The sequence below is a fragment of the Cnephaeus nilssonii genome, assembly GCF_951640355.1.
Source record: "Cnephaeus nilssonii genome assembly, chromosome: 9".
NCBI classification, from domain to species: Eukaryota; Metazoa; Chordata; class Mammalia; order Chiroptera; family Vespertilionidae; genus Cnephaeus; species Cnephaeus nilssonii.
The window spans coordinates 44,446,785-44,470,327 of record NC_137080.1 but is presented as its reverse complement, the minus strand read 5'-3'; the positions used below and the strand labels follow the sequence as shown (position 1 = coordinate 44,470,327).

The 23,543-nt window shown below is 44.9% G+C and overlaps 2 protein-coding genes across 3 annotated transcripts in view; one reads left to right on the top strand and one right to left on the bottom strand.

Moving 5' to 3' along the window:
* The window catches only part of USP45 (ubiquitin specific peptidase 45), a 60,080-nt gene extending 53,297 nt beyond the window's left edge, over positions 1-6,783 (bottom strand). For both annotated transcript variants that reach the window (XM_079780944.1, XM_079780945.1), the window contains exons 1-2: positions 6,726-6,783; positions 2,145-2,254 (exon numbers count right to left, since the gene is read on the bottom strand). In XM_079780944.1, coding sequence (XP_079637070.1) covers positions 2,145-2,244 — 100 coding nt within the window. In that variant the 5' untranslated portion in view covers positions 2,245-2,254; positions 6,726-6,783. The remainder of the gene's footprint in view (positions 1-2,144; positions 2,255-6,725) is intronic.
* A 5,666-nt stretch (positions 6,784-12,449) lies between these two features.
* Positions 12,450-21,686, top strand: TSTD1 (thiosulfate sulfurtransferase like domain containing 1). The gene is made up of 4 exons (XM_079780943.1): positions 12,450-12,706; positions 20,014-20,187; positions 20,282-20,441; positions 20,723-21,686. Exons 1-4 carry the CDS (start codon positions 12,634-12,636, stop codon positions 20,793-20,795), a joined length of 480 nt encoding a protein of 159 aa, XP_079637069.1. The 5' UTR covers positions 12,450-12,633; the 3' UTR covers positions 20,796-21,686.
* Positions 21,687-23,543: the final 1,857 nt, after the last annotated feature.

Genomic DNA, 23,543 nt, shown 5'->3' with positions numbered 1-23,543 from the left:
GCTAAACATTACTTCCATTTCATCCTGAAGACAAAGAATGTGATTCCTGGCAAGTTACTTTTTTTTTTTTTTTTAATATATTTTTATTGATTTCAAAGAGGGAAAGAGAGCTAGAAACAACAACGATGAGAGAGAATCACTGATCGGCTACCTCCTGCAAGCCCCCCACTGGGGAATGAGCCCGCAACCCGGGCATTGCCCTTGACCAGAATCAAACCTGGGACCCTTCAGTCTGCAGGCCGACACTCTATCCACTGAGCCAAACCAGCTAGGGCCTGACAAGTTACTTATAATAAAATATAATTTTAACAGAAATAATACATAAATCTGGTAAAAGATTAAAACTTCTCATTTTATACCAAGAGCAAATTATAAGAATAGACATAAAGGAATATGTTTAAACTATATCTGAAGTATGTCTTAAGTCCTATGTTTGAAAAACAAGGATGCATGCCATTAAAAAAGGGCTGTTCGGTGGGGGGTGGGGCGGGGCGACAAATAATCACTCAAGTTCAAAACCTGCAAGTGGGCTAGAAATGGGGCAAAGGAAACTAAGAAGAAAATAAACAAATGGGTCTACATCAAAACAAAAAGCTTCTGCACAGCAAAAGAAACGACCAACAAAATGAAAAGAGATCCCACTGCATGGGAGAACATATTTGCCAATGATACATCTGTTCAGGGGTTAATTTCCAAAATATATAGGGAACTCATATAACTTAACAAAAGGAAGACAAACAATCCAATTAAAATCTGGGCAAAGGACCTAAATAGGCACTTCTTCAAAGAGAACATACAAATGAGGCACACGCTCCCGACTGGGAATCAAACCCGCAACCCATGGGCTGATGCGCCAACCACCGAACCAAACCAGCCAGGGCTGCAGTTCAGTTCTTTTGAAAAATTCTCTAAATATTTTTTTGGTTGAAAACCAATTTGGTTCTGTTTTTATTTTTATTTTTTAATATATTTCTTTATTGATTTCAGAGAGGAAGGGGGAAGGAGAGATAGAAACATCAATGATGAGAGAGAATCATTGACTGGCTGCCTCCCACGTGCCCCGCACTGGGTTTTGAGCTGCAACCCAGGTATGTGCCCTTGACCAGAATCGAACCCAGACACTTCAGTCCACAGGCTGAAACTCTATCCACTGAGTCAAACCAGCTAGGGCTTAAAAGCATATTTTTAAATGAAGAGCTGAACTAACTGGTAAGAAAGTGAAAATCCTCCAAGGCCAAAACCAAAGGCATGAGGCTAACGCAAGTCCTAAAGCCAGCAGCTCCCCAGGGTTGTCTGCCCACCTCAGTGACGCTGATGAGGAAAATAAGTCATTTTTTCGGGGGAGACCAGCAGCCTGACTCTGTACCTAGTTAATTAGTATCTCTAATGCACATTCCTGTTAACCTATAGTCTAGTCACTGCCCCTTCCTTAATTATCTGGTCTTGAAAGACCTGTTTACCTAAATACTCCCGTTTTACAAAGGCCATAAACCATGAACAGTACACAACCCCCGGAGGGGGTGATCAGTGCTGGCACCAGGCCAGGCCTTTAGGTGTGGTCACACGGCCCCCATCCCAACACACAGGGCTTTTTGCAAAGCCCGAGAAAGGTCCGGAAGTCCATCCATATTTGGGGGACAAAGAAACCAAACGGTATAAAGAGAAAGCTTCCTCCATATTGGTTTGCTCAGGATTTGGAAACAGGCTTCCCTGAGTCACGATACTAGTATATCTGGAAATAAATGGGTTTTTCCTGTATCTCCGAGTACTCCTGGGTGAGCATTTTCCGGTCGCCTGGTAAATTCTGTAACAACGTGAAGGCTGGTTTTAACAGAGCATGAGAAACAGGGCAATGACAAAAACAAGCCACTTCTGATTACTTTATAAACTAAACAAAATATCAATAAAAACACCAACAGCAGTTTTTGAAACTAGACAAGCTGATTTTTATGTTCACACTGAAAATGGTAAAAACAAAGAGAAAAGATTTCATTAATTAAAAGTATAGCTTTAACCACTATGCTGTACATTTGAAACTAACACAAAATAACATTGAATGTAAACTGTAATTTAAAAATAAAATATAAAACATATGTTGTTATTTCTTTTCTGCAACACTATTTAGGAGGCCAGTCACAACGTACCAGCAATGTCATCTGAAGAGTCTTCATCATGAGGTATAGTCGGCCTTTTACTCCTTTTGGCTTTCTCAGATAAAACTTTGGATGGCTCTTTCACCCGCATCTGTTATTTACTGAAAAGGTTAGGGGGGGTAAATGAATATAATTTAATCCTCAAAAATAAAATTGTATGTATTATACTTAATGCATATTAAAATTGAAATTACTTCCATTTTAATTGTTCTACTAAATCAACAGAGGAAGAGGGGAGAGTCAGCTGGAACCAAAAAGTCTTTATTAAACCAACATAAAATGGCACTTTATATTGACTTTTGCCCACTACTCCCTAGATATATGCTATCTAGGTGAATGAAAAACTAAAGTTCTAATCAATGGAGCAAGTGCTGCTTCTAAGTCAGGTGCTCCCCTTGCCCTTTCTCCTGTCTCACTAGCTAGGAGATAGTAGGAGTTGGTAGAGCTACAATGGCCCAGGGATGGAAGCCAAGCACAGTAGAGCCACCCCACCTTTCTGTATGACCTAGTGCTAGGATACTGAGAGAGAAATAAATTTCTACCTTTCCCCCACTTTTTTATTTTATTTTTTAAATTATTTTTTAAAATATATTTTTTATTGATTTCACAGAGGAAAGGAGAGGAAGGGAGAGAAACATCAATGATGAAAGAGCATCATTGATCAGCTGCCTCCTGCAGCCTCGCCAGGGATCGAGCTCACAACCCAGGCATGTGCCCTGATCAGGAATCAAAACGTGACTTCCTGATTCATCTGTCAATGCTCAACCACTGAGCCACACTAGCCTGGATCCCACTTTTTTATTATGAAGTCTTAAACTTCCACAAAAATTAGAAGAACAACATAATGAATACCCATATACTATCTATATTCCACCTAAAACATTTTGCCATACTTATTTTATCTAAATACCAATGTACATATAGACATATATACCTGTATGTTTGTTTTTGTTTTTATAAAATATATTTTTATTGATTTCAGAGAGGGAGAGGGAGAGAGAAAAACATCAATGATGAGAGAGAATTGATTGGCTGCCTCCTGCACGCCCCCTTCTGGGGATCGAGCCCACAGCCCAGGCATGTGCCCCTGACAGAAATCAAACCTGGTACCCTTTAGTCCGCAGGCTGGAGCTCTATCCACTGAGCCAAACCAGCCAGGGCTGTATGTTTGTTTTTGCTGAACTATCTGAATGTTGCAGACAGTATGTATCTCTTAAGAATAACAATATTCTCCTATATAATCACATCATTATCACACCTCAGAAAATTAACATATTTAATTTCTTCCGCTGACCCAAAAGTGTCTTCTATACTGGTTTTTTGAATAAGAATTCAATCAAGGCTTTTGTATTGGTTATGTCGCTTTAGTACTTTTTAATTGACAACTGTTTTTCCCATAAAAGATGGAAAGTTAACAGTGCCCTACTTTCCTAAGACACTGGCTTTTTAAAGAGATCAGGGCAGTGCATGAGTCATCTTGGAGGTTTTGCTAAAATGTAGATTTTGATTAAACAAGACTGTCACAGGACCTGAGATTCTGCCTGCTTTGCAAGCTCCCAATGGGAAGCCAGTGCTGGTGGTCCAGTTTCAATAGCAAGACTATAATACCCCACACTGAATTTGACTCTTTCCTCGTGGTGTTATTTAACTTTATCTCTTATATTTCTTTAAAACTCAGTTAATTCTAAAGATTTTAGATACAAGTTATGCAATTTTTTTAAACCAATATATTTTGGAGTCTTTATTAAAGTAGCTTAGCCGAAGTCCTACCTAGTATCTATCACCCCACTCCATGGCTAAGCTACTGTAATATTCATGATTATTTGTTTATTTGCTTTTATTGATCAAGGTGAAAGAATCTTTCAACTCAGTAATAAGTTCTGAATCATGATTTAGTTATATTATGTCCCACATTAGGGAGCTTTTGTGAGTCATTTTACAAGTAATTTCTTTAAGTCCAAGGGTCACCATATTGAACTGAGCTGCAAAAAATTAAGGCCTCCAAGTCACAGACATGCACACGGCCTCTGAGTTCCTTGACCACTTCATTTCTGACTGCCTTTTACCTCCAACTTCCTCATCGGCTTAGCCCCACAGTCCCGCCTTGCAAAATCACTAATTCAAGTATCCCATTCTCTGGTCACAACTTCAAGTTCTTCCAGCTTCCTTGCCCAGCAACTCCTGCTCTCCTTGAGTGACCAGGCTCACAGGAGGCTGCATCTCAACAAGAGCTTCCAGGATCACTTCAGCAGGGCACAAAAAAGGAGACACGGCAAATGGGAGTGCCGGTTCTTCAAGCGTCACTTGGAAGTGACACATGTCATGTCTGCTCGTATTTTACTGGGCAAAACAAGTCAGATGGCAACTCATTTCAAGCAGACATGAGAGGGGGGATGTTAGTGTATACAAAGAATGAAGCCTTATCATGTTCCCAGGAGGAACAGAATATGTGTGCATAACCTGAATGAGTACATCGCCGCTCTAACAAAACCCCAATCCTAGATGAACACAATTAACCACTTTCTCAATGTCTGCATCCAAATGGGCAGGAGAGTCTCTTAAGAAAGCAGAGTGGGTCCACTAAATTCACACACAATTTCAAATGGATGAAGACATGCCATTATCTACTATACTTTCTGGTCAACTTATCTATCCTCACACAGCCATCTGAAACCTTTTTCACTCTCCCAAACCTCCAACTCTTCCATCTCCCTACTCCTCAAAATAGAATCTAGTTTTCTACTTTGCTGAAAGAGACATAATCAGATGGCAAATCTGATCTTTCCACCCCAAACATACAAATTTACCCCCAACTATGTTAAGCTGATGTCCCAAAAAAAGAGATAGACATAACTAAAAGAATCCAGGAAAAGTGGCCCATAAATACGCAGATAAACTCTCAATAAAGAAGAACATTAACACATATGCTGGCAGAATTAAAAAAAAGAAAAAAAAAAGAACCAGGTATTTTATCTAAAATCTGTAAATGACAGACTTTTTTGTTTTTCCCAAAAACATTGACTCAAACTTAACTTGGCAATGTCAATTTCCAGTGATTTTCCTGACATATACAATATGCCTACACATACTAGTACAGAATCATTTTGGACAGTAACCCACTGTTCAGCAATCACTTATCTGTATACGTTTCTTTTTTCAATTTCCCTGTAGAGCAAAAAGAGACAACGAGTCCAATTACTAGAGCTTCAAATACTTTCTATGATCAATATTGTGTCTGGGGTGTCCCAAGACCACCCTCACATTTGGAGATTCACTAGAGGGACTCACAAAACTCAGCACATACAGCAGTTAGTTGTACTCATAGCTAACGTTTACTAGGGCAATGTAGTATGAAAATACCGCCTGATCATAATGGAAAAAGATACAGCCGAAGGCTGGAGGAATCCATGTGTAGGCTTCCCTATGTTCTCTCCCTCCCAGAAGGAATCAAATCCAGCAAAACGTCTGTGCAATGTTTTCGCCCAGGGAAGCCCATTACAGACTCGCAGGCCCAGGATTTTTATGGGAGCTGGTAACTTCAGCACAACCACATTGTAAAGCATAAACCATGTTGTTGCCAGATACCAAACAAGCGCTCATCTTGCAGGAGCCTTTCTAAAAAGACAGCAAGCTCAGGCCTACTATGCTCTTTTCAGCACAAATGCTTTCGGACCATTTTTCTCAGGTGGTTTCCCAACCAAAGTTTTTAGTTTTCAACTTCAGCATTACTCTAACATCTGTTCTTTTCTTTAATGTAGGATGTACAACTAAGTTGTTTAGGAATGTTTAATTTTTTAAAAGCAGGTTATGCAAAAAAAAAGCCCGTATTCTTTTTAAAAATCTTTTTTTTTTTCTTACTCTTGGGCAATTATTTTCAGCGGCGGGAGGCGAGGTTGGGGGAGGGAGGGGAAATTGGGACACAACTCTCCTTTTAGATTCCAGGCTCCAAGAGATGAACAGCACTTAGATGGTTTTACTGAGCATCGCACTCGGTTCCAAGCACGTCTAAGCCCACTGAATCCTCACTACCACCCAATGAGTTGGTTACTATTATTCCGCCCAGTTTACACTTGAAGAAACTGGGGTACAAAGAGATTAAGTGACGGGCAGGGTTCCCGGAGCCAGGAAGTGGCGGGTGGGGATCTGGACCCGGGCAGTCCGCCTCCAGGGCTCCCAACACCGCGCGGTGCAGCCAGAGACCCTGTAGACACGCGGCCCCCGGTCACGACTACAAACACCCCAAGTTTCTTTAGAGGAAATGCGTCGTAGAGGAGAGAATGCCGGAGGGAGGCCGGGCCAGATGGGTGCCGGGCCGCCGCGCGCCCGGTCAAGGTGAGGCGGGGACTCGGCCCCTCTCCCGCCGGGACGCCCCGGCCCCTCCGGCCGCCGCCCGGACACCGGGCCCGCTCAGCCGCGATCACGGGGCCCTGGATGACGCCCGGCGCCCCCCGAGATCAGCAGGACGGGAGGGCGCAGGGGGCCTCTCTCCCAGGCCCATCACTCCCCTGGGGGTCAGGGTCGCGGAAACCAAGACCGAGCAGCTGCGACCCCAGCGCCGCAGCCCCAACTCACCTGCCGAGCCGGGCCTCCGGGTCCACACCAGAAGGGACTGCGCCTGCGCGGCCGTCCCCGCCGGCGGCGGGGGCGGAGGCCGGGGGCGGTCCGGAGGGTCTGGGTGGGCGGAGCCGGGGGGCGGTCCGGAGGGTCTGGGTGGGGCGGGGGGCCGGGGCCCGTCCGGAGGTCTGGGTGGGCGGGGGCCGGGGCCGTCCGGAGGTCTGGGTGGGCGGGGCCGGGGCCGTCCGGAGGCCTGGGGTGGGCGGGGGCCGGGGCCGTCCGGAGGTCTGGGTGGGGCGGGGGCCGGGGCCGTCCGGGAGGTCTGGGTGGGCGGGGTCCGCCGCTGGGGAGCCGCGCACCGGAGTGGGGCGGGGACAGGGCGGGCCGGGCTCTGTAAGGCCTGCGTTCTCTCTGCGGGCAGAGCCGGGTAGGCGCCGCTGATCTTAAAATTTTAATAGCGCTGGACTCCCATTTGGATTCGAATAGCAGCCTGGAGTGCGCAGCTCGGTCTTCCCAGGCTCGGGATTAAATCTCCCTGGTTGCTGCGCACCTGCTGGGACAGCCTCTTCCTTTCCTCTGGCGCACACTGCACAATCAAGCCACATCTGACACCCATCAAAGGTCACCTTAGCTTTTTTTCATTATGATTGTCTTATCTTTCTTATTTCCTTACTGGACAGGAAACTTCTTTTTTAAAAAAATATATATATATTTTATTGATTTTTCACAGAGAGGAAGGGAGAGGGCCAGAGAGCCAGAAACATCGATGAGAGAGAGACATCGACCAGCCGCCTCCTGCACACCCCCCCACCGGGGGATGTGCCCGCAACCAATGGGTCCCTCCCGACCGGAATCGAACCTGGGACCCTCCAGTCCGCAGACCGATGCTCTATCCACTGAGCCAACCCGGACAGGAAACTTCTTGATCTACTCCTATACCTCTTGGAATTTAGACTGCCCGTTAAAGTGGTCTGCATATTGCATATGCTTAGTAAAAGTAGTTGGTTTGAAAATATTTCGATTGAACTGAAGCAAGGGAGCAGAAGCCCCAGGTTCTAGCCCTCCCTTCCCCTTCTAGGTTAGGGCGCTACGGGTTGACTTGTGGCTAGACAACTGTCCCCTTACTGACCCCCCCCCCCCCGCCCCCATTTCTTTGGGTAAGAAATAGTGGAGATAGCCCTAGTGGGTTTGGCTCAGTAGATAGACTCTAGGGTCCCCAGGTACCGTTCTGGTCAAGGGCGCATGTCCAGGTTTCGGGCTCAATCCCCAATAGGGAGCATGCAGGAGGCAGCGGATCAGTGATCCTCTCACATCACTCATGTTTCTCTCTCTCCCTCTCCCCTTCCTCTCTGAAATAAATAAAAATGTATTTTTTTTAAATTGTTGAGACAAATGAAAACTAGTTTCAGCCAGAGTTAGCAGTCACCTTGACCTACATCTTAGTTTTGGGGCCTAGTTTTGAGGCCACTCTGCCCTCCAGAGACCCCCCATCCAGAGAAGAGGGACTGAGATGAGCTGCACAAGGAACACCCCGACCCCCCACCCCCAGCGTCAGAGACTACTAGCCACCTCCAATCCCTCCCCTTGCTATGGTGGAAACCTCCACCCGGACTCCATGGGTGCGACTCACTTCCTGAGTTGGCCCGCACTCTACTCCTTCTTGAGAGTGTACTGTCAGCTTAATAAATCTTATGTGCTTTGTTTAATCTCTCTGTCTCGCTCTTGGATTTTTTCCTGCCCAGTGACAAGAACCTGGACACTGTCACTGGGGTGAGGCCTCCCGGGGCCTCCCTGTGAGCCCTCCGGCATCAGAACGATATTGCAAACATTAATGCTAGTTATGGATAACCTCTACACGTCTTGTAATCTTTCCAAGTTCTTCAGCATGGGTCAGGTCTGGCCTTAGGCATAGAGCCTTGGATTAAGAGTTAAAAGGTATTACAGATAAACCAAAAAGTAACAACAACAAAACTCCAATTCATTTCCTATTGAAATAAAAATTATTTCCATGTAGAGAATTTGGTTAGGGAGATTATTAAATGTTTACATTGTGTATGGAAACCATATTTTTATATAATTACCATTTGTTAAAAGAGAACACGGATTACATTAAAGTCTACACTCGATTTCACACTTGATTTTTTTTCACCTGACCATATATCTTGGACATATTTCCACAGTAGCCTCATTCTTTTATCAGGACTCCAGTGAATGGGTGTATCACTTTTTTTCCCCCTCTTCAATCACTCCCTTATTAATGTACATTTTTCCTTGCCTACTTGTGGAAATGTTTTCTGTAGATAGACTATTAACAGTGGAAATGCTGAGCCAACAGATTGATTTCAATTTTAATTTTTGATAGAAACTCTTTTGAAAAAGAGTTTGTATGAAAGGCAAAACATTTCCTAATTCTTCACTTGATTAAAAAAATATATATCCAGCCGAAACCGGTTTGGCTCAGTGGATAGAGCTTCGGTCTGTGGACTGAAAGGTCCCAGGTTCGATTCCGGTCAAGGGCATGTACATTGGTTTCGGGCACATTCCCAGTAGGGGGTGTGCCGGAGGCAGCTGGTCGATGTTTCTCTCTTATGTTTCTCTCTCATCGATGTTTCTGGCTCTCTATCCCTCTCCCTTCCTCTCTGTAAAAAATCAATAAAATATATTTTAAAAAAATATATATATATCCAGGGGCTTGAAGTGGATTTAGAAAGAAATTAGAAAAATCCCAACTCTTTTTAATAATCCCTTCCTTCCCACTTGTCTTATGCCCCCCCCCCCCAAAAAAAAAGGAGCAAAGAAAGAGAAAAGAAAATGAGTTGTTTGAAAATTAATGGTTCATGTCAACTTAGCATTAGTGGTGCTCTCCCAGAAAGTTAAATGATTTCTTTTTCTTTCATCCCACTTTAAGCCTTGCTAACTCTCTCTGAAGGAAGAACTTTGACACTCATCTGAGGAGCAATCTCTTTTGACAAGAGCTTTATGCTCTAAAAACTCTTAAATAAACCAAGTTTGGCACTGTGCTAGATATGAAAGGACACATTCACCTTTTCTGGAAAAAAAAAATCTTACAGAAACATATTTCTCAAATAATTAGTCATAAACATTAGAAAAAAATTGTTTAGTAATGTGTGCCCTTGCCAAAGCATAAATCATTAAATGTGATTCATGGTGGCATGTACATTGCTTTCATGTCTGTGTCCATACAACCCGTAGTTTATGATGCATATTCAAGACAGCGTGGGGATGCCATGGAGAGTACATGAATCTGCAATATATAATGACATTTTGGTTCAAAGTTAATCCACCAAATAGATTACACAGAGGCTATGGTTAAGATCCAAATGATTTGGAAAAACGTAATTGTAAGTGATGTTATTGGCATAGAAATCTGAAGTGGTTTTAATATTTATTAAATTATTGAACATGGAACAATTGAAAAGTACATGTTTAATGAAATTAATATGGGAAGGCATTTATAAAGATACTGGTGCTTGGACACTAATAAGTCCATTTAGACATTAATTTTTAAATTCCTACTGTGAATGAATTCACAGTTAAATATAGCTTTCATTATGCTTGGAACCCAAGTTAAGAATAAATTTTAAACAAGGTAATAAGAAACTTTATGTGATAGGCTGAATAATGTACCCCCCCACCCCCAAGGTGTTCTAATTCCTGAAACCTGTGAGTTTATTACCTTACATGGCAAAAGGCCTTTGCAGATATGACTAAATTAAGAATCTTAAGATGGGAAGTTATCCTGGATAATCTGAGTGGTCCCAGTGTAAGGACAAAGGTCCTTGTAAAAGGCAGGCAAGCCCTATCAGTAGACAGAGCATTTGCCTGCTGACTGAAGGGTCCCGGGTTCAATTCCGGTCAAAATTACGTATCTCGGTTGCAGGCTCGATCAGGCCCTGGTCAGGGTGTCTGCCAGAGGCAACCAATCTATGTGAGACACATGGGTGTTTCTCTCTATCTTTTTCTCTCCCCTCCACTCTCTCTAAAAATCAATAGAAAAATATCCTCTGGTGAGGATTAACAAAAATGAAAATAAAAACAAGAATAAAAGGGAGGCAAGAGGATCAGAGGAAAAGAAGGGGATGTACAACAGAAGCAGGTCAAACTTAGAGAGAAATTTGAAGATGCTGAACTGCTGGCTTTGAAAATGGGGAAGGGGACCACTAGCCAAGGAATGCGGGCAGCCTCTAGTACAAGCATGTCAAACTCAAAGGCCAGCACACGCCAAATAAACAAGGTTTAAGTTTCTGTGGGCCGCAAAAAAAAACAAAAGCTTCAATTTTCATAGAAATGTAGGTTTATTTCAATAGAGACATGCTGAATACAAAGGGCTGCAATAAATGAGTAATCGTTAACATAAAATAATAGAACATTTTAATAAAAATTAACATTTTTTCTTGAACATTAACTTACCAGACACTGAATTACTGCACGAATTAATAAGCGTAATGCAAATAAACCTATTTTTCTTGTTCTCCAAAAGTGAAATATTTCCTGTTGTGCACACCAAACAAGTCAGTCCAAGACTAATGATGTAGCAATCAGCTGCTAAAATATTCGCTGCTAGTATTAGTGGAGAGAAATGGTGCGCCTGCGTGTAAGGCGCATAAGGGAAATGAATGCAGCATGATTATGGTAATCTGTCATTAGCAAATGTTGTAGTTTGTTATTAATAATTATGTATAACAAGATATTGTAAAAATTAAGTTACAAAATTTTTATTAAAACGTTTCTTACATACCGTTATATTGACTGGGCCGCAGAAATATTCATTGTGGGCCACATGCGGCCCGTGGGCCATGAGTTTGACATGCTTGCTCTAGTAGATGGGAAAGAAATTCTCGCCTAGAGCCTTCAGAAGGAACACAGGCTTGATGACACCTTAATTTTAGCCACGTGAGACTGCTGACCTACAGAACTGAATAATAATAAATTTGTATTGTCTTAAGCCAGTAAACTTGTGGCGATGTGTTACGGAAGCAATTGGAAGCTAACACATTTTTTAAAAAGTAGTTGCACCTAACCCTGACAAAGTTATCACCAAATATAATCAAATAGCATCAAGTGGTGGGAAAAAGATGACAGCATGAGATTTTCTTAACACTCGAATCAGTTGAACTATTGGAGCCAAGAGCAATTCTGAGAAAAGCCTCCATGTGGTTTGCTTTAATCTACAATATTAGAATCCTGTTAAAGCAAATTGGAGCAATGTATTTAAATCTTTAAATATTATCTTTGGTATATTTCTTACTTTCTACTTTTTTTTTCTTTTATTAATGCAATTTGTTTACTTATTTATTTATTTTTAATTTATCTTTATTGTTGAAAGTAGTATTACAGATGTCCCCCTCTTCCCCCCATTGACCCCTTCCCTCACCCACGCCCACCCCCTCCCCAGGTCTTCACCGCACTATTGTCTGTCCATGGGCTATGCACGTATTTACTTTCTACTTTTAAATTTATTTCTCCTTAATCAAAATTAACTTTATTTCTCCTTAATAAAAACTAAATTAGTTTCTTTCCAAAGGATTTCCTTTTCTAAATGTTTTCATTGATTTCAGAGGGCGGAAGAGAGAGGGATAGAAACATCATGGGCTGCCTCCTGCACGCCCCCTACTGGGGATGAGGCCACGACCCCGGCATATGCCCTGACCAGGAATCCAACCAGGTCTTCCTGGTTCATGGGTGACGCTCAACCACTGAGCCACACCAGCCAGTTTCCAAAGGATTTTAAATGCTAAAGTAGGACACGTTTGGGTCAGCGATTAGGCCTTGTGGCACTACCCGGTTCGGCCGGCACCTGACTGGGGGGCGCTCAAGAGCCCGACCCGGTTCGCGGGGGCGACGCGTGGAGGAGGCGGAGCAGCAGGAGGAAGTGGTCAGTAGCCGGCCGGCTGCGCCACCCGCGATGCCCCTGCCCAGGTTGCTGCTGGGGAGTGCGCGCCGCGCGATCTTCGGGTCCGCGGACACTGCGCTGTGGGGTGAGCTAGGCGGTCGGTGGGGAGTGGAGGAGCGCCTAACCTCGGGCGCCAGGGAAGGGAAGGACGGGAAGGGAAGGGAAGGGATGGGAGGGGCAGGGGCGCTCGCTTCTTTAGACTTCCCCTGGAAAGGGACACCGGTAACTCTGGCACCATGGGATATAGTTCTTGTTCCTGCAGATCTGGGTTCCTGGGGTCTGGGCTGCTCTGGGGGACGCAGGGGGAGGAGTAAACATTGTTCCGGGGAGCTCGCGTGGGGAGGCATTGGTAAACATACTGGAGCTGGACTAATAAAGGAAATTCGCGATCCAGGGAAGCGAGCCAGCGGGAGAGACGGAATGACGAGCCCAGCCTTGAGTTCCCCTTGTGACCCACTAGGGAGCAGCGCTGACAGCTAGGTGAACGTTCACCTAGAATTACAGCACGTTAGAACTATAAAAGCACCACCCCTGATTTTACAGATGGCGAAAGAGAAGGCAGGGCAAAGGTAGCGAGTGGTGTTAGGTCTAGAACTCAGAGCAAGCCTCCATTCCTGCTCTTTGCTTTATATGCTGCCTCTCCTTTGGCAACAACTGTTATTTGTGCAGGCGGGTACAGGGGCCGGGCATACCCAGTGTCTCCTCCCCTCCCCCTCCCCCTCTCAAGTATTCCATTTTAACTGTTGGGACATCCTTCAGTTTACCATGTGTGGTTTTTCTATGCAGGTTCTTTGTAGTTTGGTTTTACCTTTGTTCAACAGTTATTTATTGAGCACCTTCTCAGCCAGGCCTCCTGGGGATACAGCCTCTACAGTTCTCTACCATTTGGGGGTAGATAGACACAAGTACACAGTCAACACACACAGCCCAGTCTAGTGAGACTGCAATGGAAAGAACAACTGACTCTACCAGAGTTGGGGAAAGTTCGAGAAAAGGTGCCTTTTCATTTAAAAATTCTAGTAGTAATACATGATTATATTTTGATTATATTAAAACAATAAAGCACAGCATAGGTCTCCTTTATACAACCTCCCCATCCCACTCTCCTCCCCAGATATGGTTTGTTATCAATCTTTCTAAACAGTTTTCTATGAGTATACATAAATAAATATACACATAAAATACTACATATATGCCTGGCCGGCCTGGCTCAGTGGTTGAGCCTCAACCTATGAACCAGGAGGTCATGGTTTGATTCCCCGTCAAGGCACATGCCCAGGTTGCAGGGTCCATCCCCAGTGTGGGGTGTGCAGGAGGCAGCCAATCAATGATTCTCATCATTGATGTTTCTCTCTCTCCCTCTCCTTTCTGAAATCAATAAAAAAATATATTTTTAAAATACTACATATATATGTTACATATAATAGAAATATGTTATAAATACATTTTATATATTATTTATATTACTAGAGGCCCGGCGCATGAAATAGTGCGCGGGTACGGTCCCTAGGCCTAGCCTGCAATCAGGGCCATCTTCTCCAGCTGCTAGTAGTTGCCCCGCCCCCCGCTGCCACCCACCCGGGTTCTGTTTGCCATTGGGTGATGGGAGCCTGATGGCCGAGGGGGAGGGACCGAGAGGTCAGCCATTCCCACCTGCTCGCTGACCCCCACCCCTGGACCGGTGTGGGGGGGCCTTGGCCTGGTGCCGCCCACAACCCCCGCCACCCACCCACCCCAGTTCCCCATTTGCCATCAGGCGATCGGAGCTTGACTGCGGGGGGAGGAACTGAGAGGTTGGCTGTTCCACCTGCTGGCCAGTCCCACCCCCCACCACTAACCCCGGTTCCCTGTTCGCCATTGGGCAATGGGAGCCTGCTGGCCGGGGGGAGGGACTCAGAGGTTGGCTGTTCCCGCCCGCTCGCCGGCCCCAACCCTGATGCAGGTCGCCCTCTGTGTGTGGGGTGACTGGTGGGGTGGGGGCCTTGACCTGGTGTCCCCCGCATCCCCCACCACCCACCCCCGGCCCCATTCACCATCGGGAGATGGGAGCCTGCCGGCCGGGGAAAGGAACCAAGAGGTGGTCAGTGCACCTCATAGTGACTGGTCGAGCGGTCGTTCTGCCGTTACCGTCGCTGGGCTTTTATTATATAGGATAATGTGATTTAGAGTGCATATTTTTCTGTAATTTTTTTCTGTTATGTATTCAGCTTTTTATGACAACACATATAACTCTTTTAAACAATGCATATATTCCATAGTATGGATAACCAGTTTATTTATTCAGTCCCCTATTGATGAACATTTTGGTTTCCAAATTTTTATTATAAAAAGACTATCCATAATTATTATTTGTACCTTCCTCTTTGTGTATCTGTACAAGCATTTTACTAGAATAGAAACCTAGAAGTATAATTTTTGGATCAGAGTAACAAGTGGCATTTAACTGTGTCTTAAAGAAGAGTAAGAGTGTACCAAGTAGAGATGAGGGAGAAAGGTATTCCCTTCAGGAGAAACACTGTGCATAAGTCATGGAGGAAAAGTGAAAATAGACATTTACTGCTTGTACTGTGTAGATTATTTAAACCTCACAGCAACTCTAAAAGGTTAAGTAATAGTATTCCCACTTTACAAATAATAAACGAAGTCCCAGAGAGTTTAAGTAATCTGTCCAGGGTTATAGAATTGGTCAAGCCAGTATTTAAAGCTGGTTTATCTGACTCTAAAACCCCTGCTCTTACTACTATAAAAATCTAGATAGGGCACATGCATACTATTTTTTTTCCTGTGTTACAATCCATGTTTGTTTAATATGTTTGATATATTCCTTTTTTTAAAAAAAAATTTTTTATTGATTTTTGACAGAGAGGAAGAGAGAGGGATAGAGAGTTAGAAACATCGATGAGAGAGAAACATCGATCAGCTGCCTCCTGCACACTCCCTACTGGGTATGTGCCCGCAACCAAGGTACATGCCCTTGACCGGAATCGAACCTGGGACCCTTCAGACTGAAGGCCGACTCTCTATCCACTGAGCCAAATCGGTTAGGGCTTGATATATTTCAAGGGAATGAATTTTATCTGATAAATATTATTATCTGGGTAATAACAAACTTTAATGTAATGGTGTTTTACTATTTATCACTTTTTTGGCAAAGAAAAATGTTTTAATCATAGATTTATAGAAATTCTACTTAGATGGTATCTTGGAAATAGTATAACTCATTTATTCTATAAATCAGGAACTTAGGCTAAAAAAAAAACAAACAGAACTTGAAAGACTGAGAATCATTAGCTCAAATAGCTAGGCAAGTGGCATAAACCCACATACACACGACTGCTCTTCTTTGCTCAAGCTCTGCTTCACAGAAGGCTTCTGTTTATCTGTTCTGTATGTAAATGAATGAGGAGAAAGTACTGAGTTTTTCTCTCCGTTTTTAAAGCTAGGGTTTCTTGGCATATGAACTTTCAAAGTCATTTCATGAGGTACTGACATCACCCATAGCTAGTAGTCCACAAGTAATACCTACAGTACCAGAATTCGCTATGACACATGTAGGAAGGTCAGGTGATCCTAGCCTTCACAGCCATCTAAATTCAGAGATGACCAATGTTGGAAGAACAAGAGCGATGAGCTAGGAAAGCAGTGGTGGTGAGTGGGCTCTTTCCTATGAGAATCGGGTCATCAGATCAGTACACTCACCCCCATCCCTGCCTCCATTGACCTGTGGATATTTCATAGTAGATTGTTAGGACAGGGCTGATGCCTGACAGGTAGGATTTTATTTTCTGCTCTTTTTTTAATAGTGACAATTCCCTTATTTAAAAAAAAAAATTATTCAATTTATCTAATCTGAAAAACCCCCAACACATTTCACCTATTTTTCTTCCCCTCACCCCATCCTCAACCCACAGCTGGCAACCAACAAACTGTATATGAGCTTGTTTATATATATACTAGAGGTCCGGTGCACGAAATTCGTGCACAGGGTGTGGTGTGTGTGTGTGTGTGTGTGTGTGTGTGTGTGTGTGTGTCCCTCAGCCCAGCCTGCACCCTCTCCAATCTGGGGTCCCTCTCACAATCCAGGACTGCTGGCTCCCAACCACTCCACTCGCCTGCCTGCCTGCCTGATTGCCTGTAACTGCTTCTGCCTGCCAGCCTGATCACCCCCTAACCACTCCCCTGCCAGCCTGGTCACCCCTGTCCTCCCCTGCAGACCTGGTCACCCTCAACTGCTCTCTCCTGCTGGCCCAGTAACCCCTAACTGCCCTCCCTTGCCAGACTGGTTGCCCCTAACAGCCCTCCCCTGCCGGCCTGGACGCCCCCCAACTGCCCTCCCCTGCAGGCCTGGTTGCCTTTAACTCTCCTCCCCTGCAGGCCTGGTCCCCCCCAACTGTCCTCCCCCGCAGGCCTGGTCACCCCTAACTGCTCTCCCCTGCTGGCCTGATCGCACACAACTGCCCTCCCTTGCAGGCCATCTTGTGTCCACATGGGAGCAGCCATCTTGTGTTGGAGTGATGGTCAATTTGCATATTACTCTTTTATTAGATAGGATTATTCCACATATAAGACATATTGTACAGTATTTGTATTTCTCTTTCTGGCTTATTTCACTTAGTGTAGTCTTTGAGGTCCATCCATGTTACATATGGCAAGATTTCATTCTTTTTTTATGGCTGGGTAATATTCCATTACATACATACATACATATATATATATATATGTGTGTGTGTGTGTGTGTGTGTGTGTGTGTGTGTGTCTATATCTCACAATTTCTTTATCCATTTATCTATTGATGGGCACTTAGATTGTTTCCATATCTTGGCTATTGTAAATCCTGCAGTGAATATGCAGGTGCATATAGCTTTGAAGTACTATCTTTGTTTTTGTTTGTTTTTTGGATGAATACCCAGAAATGGAATTGTTGAATATAGTAGATGAAACAATCACCTCTCCCAGCTTGAAGGAGTGGCCTCGTCATTCTGTCTTATCATTCAGCACTGCCTTAGCTTAGCTTTTAGTTGACTCTCAAACCTTTGTGCTTGTCCAAGCAGCCCAGTACATCTTTAGTAGCTCCCAGTAGCTGAACATATGCCAAGACCTGGCAGTGTCCCAAAAGGGTGGATCTCAGGCTGACTGGATGCCAGGCCCTCAGGCATCAGCTTTGTGTGCAGATGTACACAGTCATGTGGGACTGAATGAGTAAGCCCCACTGGCCACCAGAGCCTGGCAACAGAAATGAGGACTTGTATATTTTTATATAGCTGGAGGGTAGAGTAATTGGAGCAGTGGAGGAATGAGGAGGATAAGGTTTGAAAAATTATGCTGCAACAATTATTACTGGGTGTTTACCTAATGATGAATTTGTTTCCATCATTCCTTCTACATTTACCAATTGAAGCAATCCCTTCTCCCCATTTATTTATTCAATTATATCCTTATATCAGTACTAGGGGCCTGGTGCACGAAATTCATGCACTGGGGGTTGGGGGGTCCCTCAGCCCAACCTGCCCCCTCTCACATACTGGGACCCCTCAGGGGATGTCCTACTGATGGCTTAAGCCCACGCCCCACAGGGAGCGTACCTAAGCCGCAGTCTGGCCTCCCTTTGTGGGAGGCAACCAGGCTGGTCAGGGGAAGGCACCAGCCCCATCACCCCACTGCTGCAGCCACTGTCAGTCACCACAGCCACCAAGGTGTTTTCATCACACCGACTCCAGTCCCTTCACCACGAAAAAATGACAACGTTCTTTAAGCATTTTCAAGATGTGTCTTTCATAGGATATGGATTTCTTTCTTTATTTTTTATCCACCTGGGGGTATGTTTCCAATGACTTTTAGAGAATGTGGAAGAGAAAGGGAAAGACAGAGAGAAACACTTTGATTGGTTGCCTCCTGCATGAGCCCTGATCTGTGCCCCGGCCAGGGAGGAGCCTGCAACCTAGGTACATGCCTTTGATCAGAATCAAACTCAGACCCTGCTGTCTGCAGGCTGAGGCTCTATCCACTGAGTCAAACCGGCTAGGGCAGGATATGATATTTCTTAGCCCCTCCAGCAGTGGACCTTTGTTTTTTTCTCCAGAAGTGTGGTGGAAAAACTCTAGATCACCTTTTTGGATTCTTATTACTCAAGTTACTAAGAATATTACCAGTGGCATACAGGAACCTTAGCCAATGTGCAGTCAGAAAAGGTGTTTCCTAGAGTTCACACCAATGGAGGGCTGGGCCCTGCCCAGGCCTAAAGCCTCTGGCCGAAGCTTTAGGCCTGGGAAGGGGACCTCCAGCTCCCTCTGATCACCGGCTCAGCCCCTGCCCAGGCCTGCCCAGACCAAAAGCCTCTTGGGCAGGAGCAGACCCCCGGCTCCCTACAATCAATCGCAGGGGGTCCGCTCCTGCCCAGGCCGAAAGCAGACCCCCAGCTCCCTGCCCAGGTGATCAATCGCAGGGGGTACGCTCGTGCACCAGGCCGAAGAAACCCCCAGCTCCCTGCAATCAATCGCAGGGGGTCCGCTCCTGCCCAGGCCGAAAGCAGACCCCCAGCTCCCTGCCCAGGTGATCAATCGCAGGGGGTATGCTCGTGCACCAGGCCGAAGAAACCCCCAGCTCCCTGCAATCAATGGCAGGGGGTCTGCTATTGCACCAGGCCAAAAGCCGCGGGCTGGCGGCTTTTGGCCTGGAGCCTGAGCGGACACCCAGCTCCCTGCCTCCAATGGCAGGGGTCAGCTCTGGGCGCCTATGTATGCAAATTACCCACCATCTTGGTCGGGTTTATTTGCATACTCGCTCTGATTGGCTGATGGGCGGGGCTTAGGCTTAGCAAAGGTGCGGTCAATTTGCATATTACTGTTTTATTAGGTAGGATGGACTGATAGAATTTATTTTTTATTTTGTCTTATGGATTATGTATCTATTACCTTATTATGCTGCCAATTATTTAACAGAGACAGAAACAGTACCATTAAGTACTTACAAGTGCTTTCAAATGTAAAGTCCCCACATCTAACATGACTTGTTATCTTAATTTGTAAGGAGAAATGGTATTAAAATTTTAATATTGTAACTTAGATCAGGGTAAGATTTACATATTATTCACACAATTCAGTTGCCAAATGCTTTATGTGTATTTACAAGTCTTCCCTACCCCGCCCCAATTAAGGGGCTTGGAGGGAGTAGAATATGGAGCTGTCACAAGGCCAGCAATTAAGCATGCTGTGCAGGAAGATAAGAGCTATATCCTCCTGCTCAGTCTGTGTGCAAAGTACATCAATTAAATATAGTTTAGTAAAGTCAAAAGATCGAGTAGAGTTAGCTGACTGGAACCCGGGGAAAAATTCCTTCAGATACTAGTTAAGTGATACCATTTTGAAGGCACCTATATTATTTTATTCTTTCCAGGTTTGAACTCAATAAAAGGAAACTGTCACAATTTTTGTACTGCTGTTTATAAAGATGTAACTTATAAGGAACTGAAAAACCTCTTGAATTCCAAAAAAATTATGTTAATTGATGTTAGAAACAAATGGGAAATTCTTGAGTATGGAAAAATCCCTGGGTCGGTCAATATACCATGTAAGTGACATATATCTTAATCTGATTCATTTAAAAAAATACATATTCAGCCAATGTATTGTAGATAAAATTTAATTGAGATTCTTTCTTTCAGTGAATGAGGTAGGTGAAGCTCTACAGATGAACCCAGAAGACTTCAAGGAGAAGTATAATGAAATAAAGCCATCCAAATCTGATAGTCTAATGTTTTCCTGTGTAGCTGGAGTGAGAAGCAAGAAGGCTCTGGACACAGCATTATCTTTGGGCTTTACCAGGTATGTAGATGAAGGATAACAATGGATTCAAGAAAATGTACTGTAATGCTTCATATGTATTATGTTATTGGTCTACTGAATTTCTTTAGTAATGGCAGAATACCAAGAGTGAGAGCCTCTATCTTTTCATAGTGCTCAAAAGTAACACAATCTTTTAAACAGGCTTAAAGTCTAAACAGTATGGTGAATAGCCATCACATCACTCAATCTCTAGTTTCCATCAACCTTGTTTTATGAAGCAAGAAAAAATGTTTACAGCACTATTTGATGTATGTTTTTAGGTCTCAACACTATGCTGGAGGATGGAAGGAATGGTCTACCTATGAACATTCAGAGAAGAAACAAGGAAACTGACGTTTGGAATACAAGCTGGCTCTTGCCTTATGTACATGCAGCCTAGAGGCATGGAATGAGCAAAAGAATAAAAATCTCTGGCACCACTGGCTAATGGGAGGAGGATTTTGTATAAGTCAATTAATTGTTGAATCTTTTTCTCAACTGTAAATTGAGAATGCCACTTCCCACCCTGGCCTGGTAACTCAGTTGGTTATTGCGTTGTCCCTTATGCCAAGGTTGTGGATTTGATCCCTGGTCCGGGCACAAACAAGAATCAATCAATGAATGCATAAATAAGTGGAACAAACTGATGTTTCGCTCTTTCTACAAAAAAAGAGAATACCACTTCCCCCTGCCTACTTGCACAGGCTATTAAGGATTGAGATACTGTTAGTGACTTGCCATGGAAAATAAGGGTTGGGACTCCAGGAATTAATTTTTAAATAGGTTACTAGAGTTCAGTATTCCAAAAAACCAAATTACTATTGGGATTTCCTAATCATGTGTATATGTGTTAGCATACCAATCAGAGGCTATGAGTTAGACCAGATTAATAAACAGACTTGACCTTAAAATACCAAGAATCTGGAATCCTTATTAAGTAGTTGAAATAATAAACAATGGAAACATATTAACAGCATCCAAACACTTATGGCAGTGTTGTGACCAGCATGGTAGTGATTTAATTTTCAAGTTAAAAATAGGAATCAAAATCAGAACAGTGGTTGCTTGTATTGAGGGAAGGAGACTAACTACAAAGGCAAGGAGGGAAATTTCTAGGGTAATAGAAATGCCTTATATCTTGATGTGTTGGTACATACATTATCAAGACTCATTGAAGTGGACACTTGAAAATATATTTTCTGTATCATTAAAAAACACACATATATATATATACATATACATATATACTAGTGGCCCGGTGCACGAAATTCATTCATGGGGGGGGGGGGGTGTTCCTTGGCCCGGCCTGCACCCTCTCCAATCTGGGACCCCTCGAAGGCTGTCCTACTGCCAGTATACAGGGATCGGGCCTAAACCGGCAGTCAGACATCCCTCTCACAATCCGGGACTGCTTGCTCCAGCTGCTCACCTGCCTGCCTGCCTGATTGCCCCTAACCACTCTGCCTGCCAGCCTGCTCGCCCCCAACTGCTCCCCACCACCGGCCTGCTTGCCCCCAAATGCCCCCCCTGCCAGCCTGATCACTCCAACTGCCCCCCCTGCTGGTCTGCTCGCTCCCACCTCCCCTCTCCACTGGCCTGCTTGCCCCCAACTGCCCCCTGATGGCCTGCTCACTCCAAACTGCCCCCCCTGCTGTCCTGATCACCTCCAACTGACCCCCCACTGACAGCCTGCTCACCCCCAGATGGCCCCCCTGCTGGTCTGCTTACCCCCAATGGCCCCGCCTCCCAACAGCCTGATCACCCACAACTGCCGTCCCATTCTGGCCTGATCACCCCCTGGCGACCCAAGCTCTCAGCCCCTCATTTTTTTCTTTCTGAGCACCTCCTTGAGCAGAGGCCAGGGCCGGCTGGAAGCAAGTATTTGGGATTTATTTATCTTCTATAATTGAAACTTTGTAGCCTTGAGCAGAGGTCAGGGCCAGCGGGAAGCTTGGCTTCCTCCATCGCCGGGGGCAACCCAAGCCTCCTGCTCGCTCCAGCTCCATGGCCGCCACCATCTTGGTTGGATCAATTTGCATAGTTGCTCCTGATTGGCTGGTGGGCGTGGCAGAGGTACAGTCAGTTTGCATGTTTCTCTTTTATTAGTGTAGATCCTATCTAATAAAAGAGTAATATGCAAATTGACCATCACTCAAAGACACAAGATGGCTGCCCCCATGTGGACACAAGATGGCCAGCAGGGGAGGGCAGTTGGGAGGGACCAGGCCTGCAGGGGAGGGCAGTTGTGGGCGATCCGGCCAGCAGGGGAGGGCAGTTGCGGGGGGACCAGGCCTGCAAGGGAGGGAAGTTGGGGGTGATCAAGCCTGCAGGGGAGAGCAGTTGGGGTTGACCAGGCCAGCAGAGGAGGGAATTTGGGGGTGACCAGGCCTGCAGGGAAGGGCAGTTGGGGGAGACCCAGGCCTGCACGGGACAGCAGTTGGGGGGGGGGGGAGACCCAGGCCTGCAGGGGAGGGCAGTTAGGGGTGACCAGGCCGGCAGGGGAGGGCAGTTAGGGGCAATGAGGCTGGCAGGGGAGCAGTTAGGCATTAATCAGGCTGGCAGGGGAATGGCTAGGGGGTGATCAGGCTGGCAGGCAGAAGCGGTTGTGGCAATCAGGAAGGCAGGCAGGCCAGCAGTTGGGAACCAGCAGTCCTGGATTGTGAGAGGGGTCCCAGATTGGAGAGGGTGCAGGCTGGGATAAGGGAGCCCCCCGCCCCCCGCACGAATTTCATGCACCGGGCTTCTGGTATATATATATTTAAACTTAACCACTATCATGAGTATATTCCTTAGCAATGCCTTACACTTGTTAGTCCACTAATGGTAAAATATTTGTGCTTTCTTCCAGCTGTTTAAATCAGTGATTATGATATATAATCACTCCGCTCTTCCAACACAAGCCCAATCTTAGTTCCTTCAGACCCGAGGAAAGCTTTTTTTCTTATATCTATCTTATCCTGCCCATGAGACCTTCATTTGTCACTGATACTGACTTTATACATAATCTCCCTTTCCAGATTCTCCGCTACTCTCCATAACAACAAAAGCCCCCTTAGCACAAGTGATTAATATTTAGCCTTAATTTTAAACCTTTTGAAATTA